Source organism: Solanum pennellii, chromosome 11 (genome assembly GCF_001406875.1).
Source record: "Solanum pennellii chromosome 11, SPENNV200".
Classification (NCBI taxonomy): domain Eukaryota; kingdom Viridiplantae; phylum Streptophyta; class Magnoliopsida; order Solanales; family Solanaceae; genus Solanum; species Solanum pennellii.
Window position 1 is genome coordinate 5354912 of NC_028647.1, and position 11178 is coordinate 5366089.

Sequence of the window (11178 nt, forward strand, 5' to 3'; positions counted from 1 at the left end):
CAGAGAGAATAGTAAACATGTCAAAAATGTCATTATTTTAAAAATAAAAAAATATTCTGATACAAATCATGTTTTCTCTCTCATAGATTACAGGGGGCCCTATATTTCGATAATTGGCTAGATATTAAAGTCCTTTAATTATGCTTTTTTCAATTTCTCTCTCTAAGATTAATCCAAATCAAATATCCCCAGATATTCAGATTCAATATATTTTTATTTTCGATTATTTTCCTTTACTTTCGTTTCAAGATTGGATTTGAAGATTAACATTGATTTGGGTATTCATATTTATCTATTCTTTATTATTTGCTTAATGATTTTACTGTTTTTTAAAATCTTTTTGATTTGTTGTTGTTCTTAAAACCTCTTTTAGGGATTGATTCTTCAAAATTCTCTCTTCAATAGATGATTTCAAAGACAGTTACTAAAGGTATCAGACAGAATAACAAAATGTATCCACATTTTTTTACTTCAAAACAATTTTACACATACGATATTCGTAATGTATGAACAAGACTTTTGAAATTTGCAATCCAAAGTACGATTGAGCGATTGAACTTCAACCATATGAAATCTTATATATTACATAATTAAAATTTTTCCAAAAATGAGAACAAAAGATGATGGTCCCATAATTGGATATTTATGCAAAATTCCTAAGTTCCAATGAATTAAGGCCAATATTACTTAGATAATCGCTAATCTAATACTTTTTTTGTTTCGATTTATGTGACATAATTTAACTTAATATTTAGTTTAAGAAAAAACAAAACTTTTAAAATTTGCAATCCAAAATACTCAGGTATTTTAGTGGCTATAAATAATTTTATTAAGGATAAGGAAGGAATGTGATATTCTTTTCGAAACAGACTAAAAAACATGTCATATAAATTTGAACAGAGAGAGAAGTTATTATCTCAAAAAGCAAAAGTCGTATTTCTTTTCATTCTAACTGTTACTCACCAAACAAAGCGACTTTTTGAAATAATAACTATTCAGTGAATGACCATCCGAAAAATCAAAGCCTCAACCATAAAACAAGACTTGGACATACAATGAATAAACACATGAGGGATGGTTATGCATGAATTGTCTACTTCAATAATTGAGTAAGACCTTTCCAATATCTCTATAACAATATTTCGTTATAACGTTCGAATATTTTTCATGTTATGTTACATTACATGTTTGCTATAGCAGCAAAAAAAAATATCCGAACAAACGACGTTATAATAGTCAAACCTCTATGTGGACAAGCAAGAAGGGATGTACAAAAAGTATGTGGGATAAAAATGAGATTATAAGAGATAAAAATATCATTTAAGAACATAGATAGAAAGCATTTGTCACACAAGTTTGCTACACTAAATAAGCTGAAAAATTGATAGAAATTGAGATAAATTTCAACAACCACCAGCAAGTTTGCTGGAGCATTACAGTATGAAAACAAAGAAAAGAATAAAGAAGAAAAGAATCCGATGAAGGGACGAACAATCTACTTTTACGTTGCATTGTTTTTCATCAGATAATGTAATGGAACAATTATCTCGTAAGTATATTCCGCTATCCAATTTTACATCTCAACCATATGCAAGGGACAAGGAAAAAAGGCGAAGAAAATGAAAAGTTCTATACTAAACAATCTACGTTCAAACCTTACACGAGAAGTCCCTTTCTTTTGTAAACGTCGATTGGGAGAAGTTCTTTCTATAGCAGGTACTGAATTAGCTCTAAGTGAATGTACCTCTAGACTGAAGTATTTCTTCAAACAGAATACGAGTAGTAATCCACATCCACAACTTTAGCTCAAGCTGTATTTTCCACCTATATTAAGCATTCTTAAATCCAAGCTTCCATACGATAAATCTTCCTAGGCAGCAATTCCTGAATCACAAATCATGAGCATATGTAAGTTAACTGTTATGCAAATGAAACAAATCGGTCAATGCATACGTATAAGCATAGCAAGAAACAAAATCATCATTGTGTGTTCTTTGGTTCTAGATTAGTTCATGGTGTGTCATTACCAAATTGCAGCTCAGATTAGGATTGCTAAAACCAACTTGAGCCCATGAATGGTTAAGAATGTGGGTACGCTCGGGTTAGCCTGTCAGGGTGAATGCAGGAGAAATGCAAGGTAAGGCTGCATCTGATAGACCCTTAATGCACATACCCCGTGCATAGGGGAGCTAAGTACTCCGGGCTGCGCTTTTTTCAGTAGGAGCAATGATGTGTGAGTAAGTTTTGTGGCAGACTGTTTAGTGCATGCATTAGAAAGACATCATGACAATTAACTAAAAGTTAAAAATGAGGAGTTTCTTACCTTTATTTGATCTATTTGCAACACTACAACCACCAACATAACCAAGTGACTCTGCGTTCCCAAGTCCATAACCAAAGGATGCAGAGTCATCTAGTTCTGGAGATGTTGAACGCCAGGCTGAGTCCTCATAGAACGAAGCACCTACAGTATTACCATACAAGTTCCCAAAAGCTCCAGCAGGAATGTCTTTTGCTGAGGAATAAGGTGAAGTATTGACAGCATTGCTTCCTGAGTTTCGTCCATACCCTGTCCCAACTGCTTCGCCACTGTTAGCAATGTTGCCACTTCCAAAAGAACCATTTCCTCCACCTTGACCCGAAATTGAGGAGGAACCCCAGATTGTTCCGAGACCCCCCAACGTACCATATCCCGCAGCCCCACTTCCAGAACCAACGAAATCAGTAGAGTTGGCAGAATTTGTTCCATAATTAAGACTCTCATTGTCCCACAGGTTCCATCCTACTGAATTCAACATTGAACTGCTTCCAACCCTTCCAGGGGCAACCCCGACAGGACCGTTGAACCTGTTTGAATTCCCATTGTATAAGGAATTGAATCCACGTCCATAATTAGAACCAAAATTTCCATTTCCACCATAATTTAGGTTCAATGTGGAGTCTATGCCTGACGGCAAGTTAAAGTCAGCAGGATTAAAGGATGAATATCCATTTCGACCAGCAGTAAGAGGACTGTATCTACCTTCCATTCTCATTCCATAATTTCCAATCGAGCTTGGAACGTAACCTTGGGTATATGCATTAAGCAAATTGTTAACCCTATTAAGACCATAGTTCTGTCCATTAAATGGGCTTCGGGCTGGACTAGGTGACAGCTCTTTGGGTACTGCACGTTTAACCTCAACCATCTTACCGTTAAGTTCATGAAACGCCTTGTATAGAACTTTATCAACTGCCTCCTCTGAGTCAAAAGTAATAAATCCAAAGCCTCTAGGCCTTTGTGTGTTGTGATCATACATTACTACAACATCGGTGATCGTCCCAAATTGATCAAAGTAATTCTTGAAGTCACTCTCGGTGACTGAGGATGCCAAACCTCCAACAAAAATCTTTTTAGTGCGAGCTGGACCTGGAGAACCCTGCATACTACCATTGTTTCTGGTAATGTGTTGATCATCTCTCGGAACAGCCTTCTTTGCCTCTACCTGGAGATCAAAGGGAAACAGTAAAAATGTTTACATTCGTTTTCAATAACAGTTAGCAAGTTATCGTAAGTCCTTAAGCAGAAGCTCATTCTTATAACTTTCATTAACTTACTACACATACAAGTTTTTTGGTAATTGATAAGAAACTCCAAGAAGAATGAAAAAGGGTCATAGCTAAATTCCTACAACTAAATCTGCTTGCTTGCATTAGCCGTGCTTCTTGTCTACATCTCCATGTACTATTTCAAAGATTAAATTATTTCCATCATTTCATTTCATGCAACATTTGATAGTTTGAACTGTCGATTCAGTTAAGCTCATCTCAAGCTAGTCAACTTAACAAGTTCAATTTAAAACATATAGAGCCAATTACATTAACTGTGGTGATATTGAACACTGATCAAATTGAATCAATCAAAGGGGAGACTCGGAGCAACGGTGAAGTTGCCTCTGTGACATATAGGTCAGTGGTTTGAGCCGTGGAGGTGGCCATAAAAATGCTTGCATTAGGGTGCATCACATCCTTGAAGTTTGCTAATGCGGAAAGCTTTATGCACCGGGCTGCCCTATTAGATTGAATCATCAATTTCTTCATTGGCAGTGCTGTTACGTCATTGTTCATGAACTAATAACAGTTTGCACATCACATTGATCATAATCATCAGAAAACATCACAAGTAAAATTCGAAGTTAAGCCTAAATTATTTTCTGACAAACCATCAGAGAGCCTTCATCATAAATCGTTCAACAGTTTCAATATCAATAAATCCAAATGAACAAAGTACTGAACATACTCCAGATATTAGGCACATGTAACTTACAGTTCTACCATCAATTATGTGTTTTTCCTTCACAACTCTTTCGGCAACAGAAGGGTCTGCAAAAACAACAAAACCAAAACCACGAGCACGACCAGTGATCCGATCTTTCATGATCACAGCTTCAATCACATCACCAAAAGCTTGGAAATATTCTTTAAGACGATCTTCATTAGTGTCCCAAGAAATTCCACCAACAAACAATTTTCCAGGCTCCATTTCCATTCTACACATCAAAAGGTACCACCACTCATAATCATTATTATAAAACTAAACATAAATCATATCAATAGATCAATACTCCAAAGTGTTAAAAACAACTCTCTTCAAACCAAACATCTGATCACTAACTTTTCACAAAGTAAAAAGCATAACAAAGGATCTCAACAACAAACTTACAATTGGATAATTCAAGTTCAGCTATTCTAACAACCTTACCAATCAAGAATCCATTACTTTACCCCCATCAATACAACAATTCAATATGAAACATCAAAATGCAGATTAAGTAAACATCAAAAAGAAAACTGTGTCTAAACAACAGATTCCAATACAACAATAGATCATCTGATCTTCAACAGATCAAAGATCAATCCATCCAAAAGCCATAAAGATCAAAACTTTTCATAAAAACATGAACAATAAACCAAGAATCAACAGACCCACAATCCAGAATTCTCTACAAAGCCATAAAGATCAAAACTTTATAAGATAAAACATGAAACTATACAGTATAGAACCATAAATCAACACACCCACAAGCCAAAATTCTCAAATAAAGTCAAAAAGATTAAAACTTTAAACATAAAACATGAATCAAAGATTGAATTTTTACCAATAGATGATGAAAGAAGGCTACAGAAGAGAAATGGATGTTATTCAAGATCGATTAGAGAGGCATATATAGAAAGAGGGGCTTGAAAGGCCCTCTCTTTTTCCTCTCTAAACGTTCTAAATTCACCAAAACACAAAAATGGAGTTTTTATTTTTTAGCAAAAGAGAGAGAGGAAGGAGAAGAAGGGAATGAGAGGAAAAAGGCAAGAGAGAAAAGAGAGTGTGGTGTAAGAAAGATTGATTTACATCTGAAATGGCTAACACTCTCTATCTCTATATATATATTTATATATATATATATATTTTATATATATACATTTTTTTTTTTTGTATAATATATTGTGTGTGAGAGAAAATATAGAAAGCTCAGAGGAGACAATGGAAGATGATGATGACTTTTTATATTGTTTTATACAAATATATTTTTGAATTTAGAAAATATTTTTTTTTATATGACATCCTTAATTAGAGATTTCAAATTTGAGTTTCAAGTATGAAAGAATCATATTGCGAGCATTACCCTCAAATTAACTCATGTTATGCGTGAGTTCAAATTTGTCGGACTCTAATAGAAATATCGAATGTCGAGTGAGAAAACATGAGTAACACCCTTCACTAGAAAACTCATATTTGAGTACAAAAAAAAAATCCTATTGCTTGAGTCACCTCCAAAAAAATATACAAACCAAAAAATGAAATTAACTTAACCACACCCTTATTCAAAAATCTCTAATTTGAATTTTGAGTATGAAAAAATTATATTGGGTTGCCTTAAATAACTTATGCAATGCGTGAATTCAGATTAATCGGATTTTAATGTGAGTACTGTACGTGGGGTGAGAAAATATGAACAGCACCGTTAATTTAAAAATCTCAAACCTAAGTTATGAGTATGAAAAGAATCATATTAAAAAATGTCGCTCTAAAAAATAACCAATATGATACATAAATTTGAATTAATCAAATTTGAACTAATAAACCAAATAAAAAAGAAGAAATTAACTAGCTAACAAATACACATTTACTTCAAGTAAAATTTCTTTCTTTTTTTTCATTATTACGGATTAATTAATTATTTATCAGATACTTTTGATATTGAGTCCACTGATTTTCAATATTTCAGAAAATTTGTCTTATATTCTTCTTATTACCATTTCTTTTTTCCTTTCATATTTTTACCTTTATTTTCTTCTATATATATATAGGAACAAATAAGAGAAATTTTCAACTCCTATGGTGTGTGTGTGTATATATATTTGGTTTTTTCTTAATAGTACTAAAGAACTTATTTATTTTTAATGATCATTTTGTAACTTTTAATATTTAAAATTTACTAATTTAACTAATTTAAATTCATTTTAAATATATTTACTAAGGATGATATTTTTAATTTTCAAGATTTGAATCGAAATATCTCTAGTTATGATACCAATCATGCCATCTCCAATGTGATGTAATTCATAAATAATTACCATAACAGAAGTACCAAAAATTTTATTATCCCTAAATTACTTGACATATGTTATATAATATCTTGAAAATCTTATCCACTAACAATAATTAATATAATAGTAATTGCCTAAGAACCTTGAGAATTAGCTTCTAAATTAGGCACAAATTGCTTCTTTAACAATTAATCATTTACAAGAGGTACCTTTATATGGTAAAAAGATCAAATTTTAGAAACATAAATAATCAAAATCTCCACGAATTTGTTCTTTTTTTAATTATATCATCATTGAAAATCTAAAAACATATGTATCATATTAATTTATGTGATACTTTATAGATATAAAATTCGCTTAACATATTATAAGCCAATATTTACCAACGTAAAAATATTATTTTTTTTAAAAAGGGGCAAAGCAAGACTTATAAATTTTATGCTCTTTATTTAATTATAAATAAAAAGAAATTAATTAATTAAAAAATATTGCAATTATACCAAGCTTCCATTATCCCTTCATGTGGTGGAAAGGCATGAACCGCAACACAAAAAATATGGACCAAGTCACATGCTACGTCAAAAACCTTTTTTTTTAAAACAATAATAACATTATATATACATATATCATACAAAAAAAAGAATAACACTTCTGCTTTTGAAAAAAATATATTCGCATCGGATGTTTACATGAAAATCTATTATTACGTGATTTAATGAAGTAAAACACATGTGACATGCATGTACTGAATGATGTAAACATCTGGTGCAAATAAGTTTTACCCTTTTTGCTATATCATGGTTTTTTTACAAAATTATTGAGTTATCGTAAATTATTTAAAGTGAAGTTTGTATTGTTACTTAAAATTTGACGATAATATTATTTTTAAAATAATATAAATTTAACCTTGATATTTTTATATTCTTTTTAACTAATTGAAGATAGATGGACCAGTAACTTAATACTACTACTAATAATTAAGGAATCAAGATTAGAATTTAAATATAACAGATATATGACAAAAGCTATAATATTTAAAAAATGAAATAGCTTTTATACTGCGTTTGGAATAAGATAAGAATTTTGTTTAATTAACATGAAAACTCACTTATTTATCTCAACTTTTTGAATAAAAAAATGTGAAGAAAGTGGGAAATGTGTGTTGGACAGATTGGATTCCTTGTTTGCCTATTCATCTAAAAAAGGAATAAAAACAGGTAGACTTAGATTTAATAAAAAAAAACAAAAAAAAACAGAATATTATACTTATATTTATATTTTATATATGAGTACTATATATATGTATATGTATATATTAAGAAACTCAAAATGACAACTAATTTAGAGTAACTTACCAACCGTCCCTTCATTTTAGTGACAACTTTTTTTTTAAAAAAAAAATAAAGAAATTCTGAGTATTGTTAAGACTTTCTAATCTTACAAGTCAACAACTATTTTATGCAATTTGTCGTTATCGTCGAGAGTATTGTGGTGAAATGATAAATATTTTTCTAGAATTATTTTGATAATCTATAATTTTATTATTTTAAGTTCTTAAAAAGATTTAATAATAGTTTCATTGTTTTTTGAACATATCATATATGAGAAGTACTCGAATGAAATGCCCTCGAAGGATGTACTTAATGACTAGTGGATAATAAAGTGATTGAAAATAAGAGTTTGGAGCTAAAAGAGTAAAAGAAATTATCAAAAATTCCAAAAGGACATATCAATTTTTTTTAAACCAAAACGGCAAAATCGCTCATGATGTAGCGATTTTGTTCGTCAGAAAAAGCAAAATCGTTGTTATAGCAGCGTTTGCTTTTTAAAAAAAAATATTTAAACAAGTCGCTCCAAATGGAGCAATTTTCAAAATTAAAAAAAAATTATAATTTTTTTAATTTGCAGCTACTTACAGTAAATTATTTATTTATTTTTTATTTTTTGCTTTATTTAAAAAAAATTAAAATCAATCGCTGCCTTTGACAGCGATTTTGAATCAATTTTTTTTAAATCAAATCGCTGCAAAGGCAAAAATTTACACTTAATTTTTTTTTTTGAAAACTTAATTAAATTGGGTAATTTTTTTTGCAGCAATTTAATTAAATTTTCAAAAAAAAATAAAAATTAACTGTAAATTGCTGCCTTTGCAGCGATTTGATTTTTAAAAAAATATTAAAAAAATTAATTAAGGAAAAATTATAAAAAAAATTAAGTGTAACATTTTATTTATATTATTTTATCTTTTTAAATATTTTATTTATATTATTTTATCTTTTTAAATATTTTTACTATTTTAATTTTAATATTTTTTAATTAAAAAGTAGAAAAAAAGATTATTTATTTTAAATTAAAAAAATATTATAGATTTTTTAATTTTATGATCTAATTCTGACCAAATTTTCTGGCCATTTAGCATTGTTTTTTACAAAAATGCCCGAGAAATCAAAAAGAATAATTGCTGGAAGCAAACATTTGGAGAATTAAAGATGGTTAAATTTTAAGGTCCTTTAAATAGCTTTTTTCCGTTATATTAAATTAAGAATATTGAGATGACATTGAAGATTATCGAGTGTTAAGTATATTTTCATCCTTAATAGAAAGTTTGAATATGAAATTGATTTTGATAAAAAAAAATTATAGTCACGTAAAATTATTTTTGACTTAAATTTAAATTAGACGAAGATCAAAATTGTATAGTAATTTCTTAGATAATGTCTTGGTGACCAAGAATGTACCGCAATTTACGCACTTTCTTTTTTATTTATTTTTTCTTCCCTTTTATAGGGTTAGAAAATTAATTATTGTGTGCCCAAGAAAGAATTTTAGTAATTTGCCGTTGCCTTTTTAAAATTTTTTTTGAGATATATTACTTATTTGAAGTTTAGAACTGATTTTTATTAATTTATTTTTGAAGCATTTTTTCAAAATATCCATTACAATAATACTAAAAATTGTGATCACAATTACAAAATCCGACTAAATTATACTAACATAAAAAAAAAGTAGTATGGTATATAAGATATTTTATATTCACATAAAATTTGTAAAAGAATTGCTTTCAAGAAGTGTGATGTATATAATTTATAATAATATAAATATCAATAATTACTTTTACAGTCAGAACTCGTAAATTAAGAATCGGAGGAAAATTTTCTAGTAAATTAATATAAAACTTCACTTTTAGGGGATATAAAAAAGTACAACTTTGATATTTGTGCTTTATACTTTCAAAAACAACTTGGAAATATTTCATAAAATATCTTCCTAAAAAAACCTATATAATATGTTTGTGCTTCCATTAAAAGTTTTTATCTTAAATTAGCTATAATTATAATGGTATGAATATAATTTTTTTATTTTTAATTATAAATTTTGAGTACAAATTAATCTGTAAAAATATTTAAATAAAAAAAATATTTATTCTTATACCACACAAATTCAAAACAAAGGGGAGAAATTTGCCAACCGTTGATCAATGCATATAATGAATATATGGCTTTTGGACACAATTATATTCACTGAATGAATAATATAACACATGCAAAAGCTAATAATATAAATCACCACTACAAACATCTTATAAAATTATTTATTTCTTTTCGCAACTTATTTTTGAGAATTTAAAGTTTTAAGTTAAAATTTTCTTTTAGATCATAATTCTCGAGTTGAAAGTTGATTAAAAATAATATATAGCGAGTATTATAATCTTCTAAGAAGATTACTAGAGGAGAGTGATCAGAGGATACTCTAAGCAAATAGTCAACTCTGATGGAAGCAAAACAACTTTTATATAGAAGCTGACAGTCTAAGGTAAGAATAAAGCTTGTACATATTTACTCTTTTGAATATGTATTTTTTAATATAATTTTTGTTATTTTATATATTTTTATTTCATAATTTAAGATATTATATTCATTTTCTTTTTCTTTAATTAAACTAACCTATCGGATAAAGATCAAATTCATTATATGACATACACTTAATCTGCACATCACGTATTGTGATCTTATTATTAAATCAGAGCTCTACAACCTATTACTATTTGCCAGTAACATAGTTAGGTATTTTGACTTAGCGTGCTTTCATATATATGGAGAAAAAACAATTATTAAACAATCTAATTCATTTATTATTTAATTTCATTGTCAACAATAATCAATATCGACTTGTGACACTATTGAGTGAAGAAGTGTTTTGCCATCAATTTTTAGTTTTTTATTTTGAGGTCGCAAATATTACATACTTTTATAATAAATAATCCAATTTGCTAGTTCCTTATTATAATTGATAACAAATAAAATTATTCTTAATTAATACTAACTATTGTTGACAAAAACAATTATCAAAATTATCATATTAAGTTTTAGATAATGTATAATCAAGAAATCCACCCTTTTACAACATACCATTGGTAGGTAAGTTTGGTAGCTCACATACATCTCTCAAATCGAGTTGCTTGAAAATTAATTTTAAAAAAAAGTTATTAAATTATGTATAAATTGATTCGAATAAAAAATTATTAAATTGCACGAAAATTAATTTAAACCTATAAAATTAAATTAATTCAAAAAAAATTATTGAGTTGCACGAAAA

General features: G+C 28.7%; 1 protein-coding gene across 1 annotated transcript; it reads right to left on the reverse strand.

Annotated features, from left to right (window-relative positions):
• Positions 1-1369: 1369 nt before the first annotated feature.
• On the reverse strand, positions 1370-5409 carry LOC107004789 (heterogeneous nuclear ribonucleoprotein 1-like). The gene is made up of 4 exons (XM_015203140.2): positions 5139-5409; positions 4307-4529; positions 2324-3485; positions 1370-1884 (listed from the first exon to the last, which is right to left on the reverse strand). The coding sequence occupies exons 2-4, from the start codon at positions 4526-4528 to the stop codon at positions 1871-1873; spliced, it is 1398 nt and encodes a 465-aa protein (XP_015058626.1). The 5' UTR covers position 4529; positions 5139-5409; the 3' UTR covers positions 1370-1870.
• Between the last annotated feature and the right edge of the window lie 5769 nt (positions 5410-11178).

What these genes read in the sequence shown, in the direction of transcription:
- LOC107004789 (XM_015203140.2), bottom strand. Translation starts at nt 4,528, where the DNA reads ATGGAAATGGAGCCTGGAAAATTGTTTGTTGGTGGAATTTCTTGGGAC. An exon ending in ACATAATTGATGGTAGAACT is followed by an intron (nt 3,486 to 4,306) that starts GTAAGTTACATG and finishes TTTGATCTCCAG; the next exon opens with GTAGAGGCAAAGAAGGCTGT.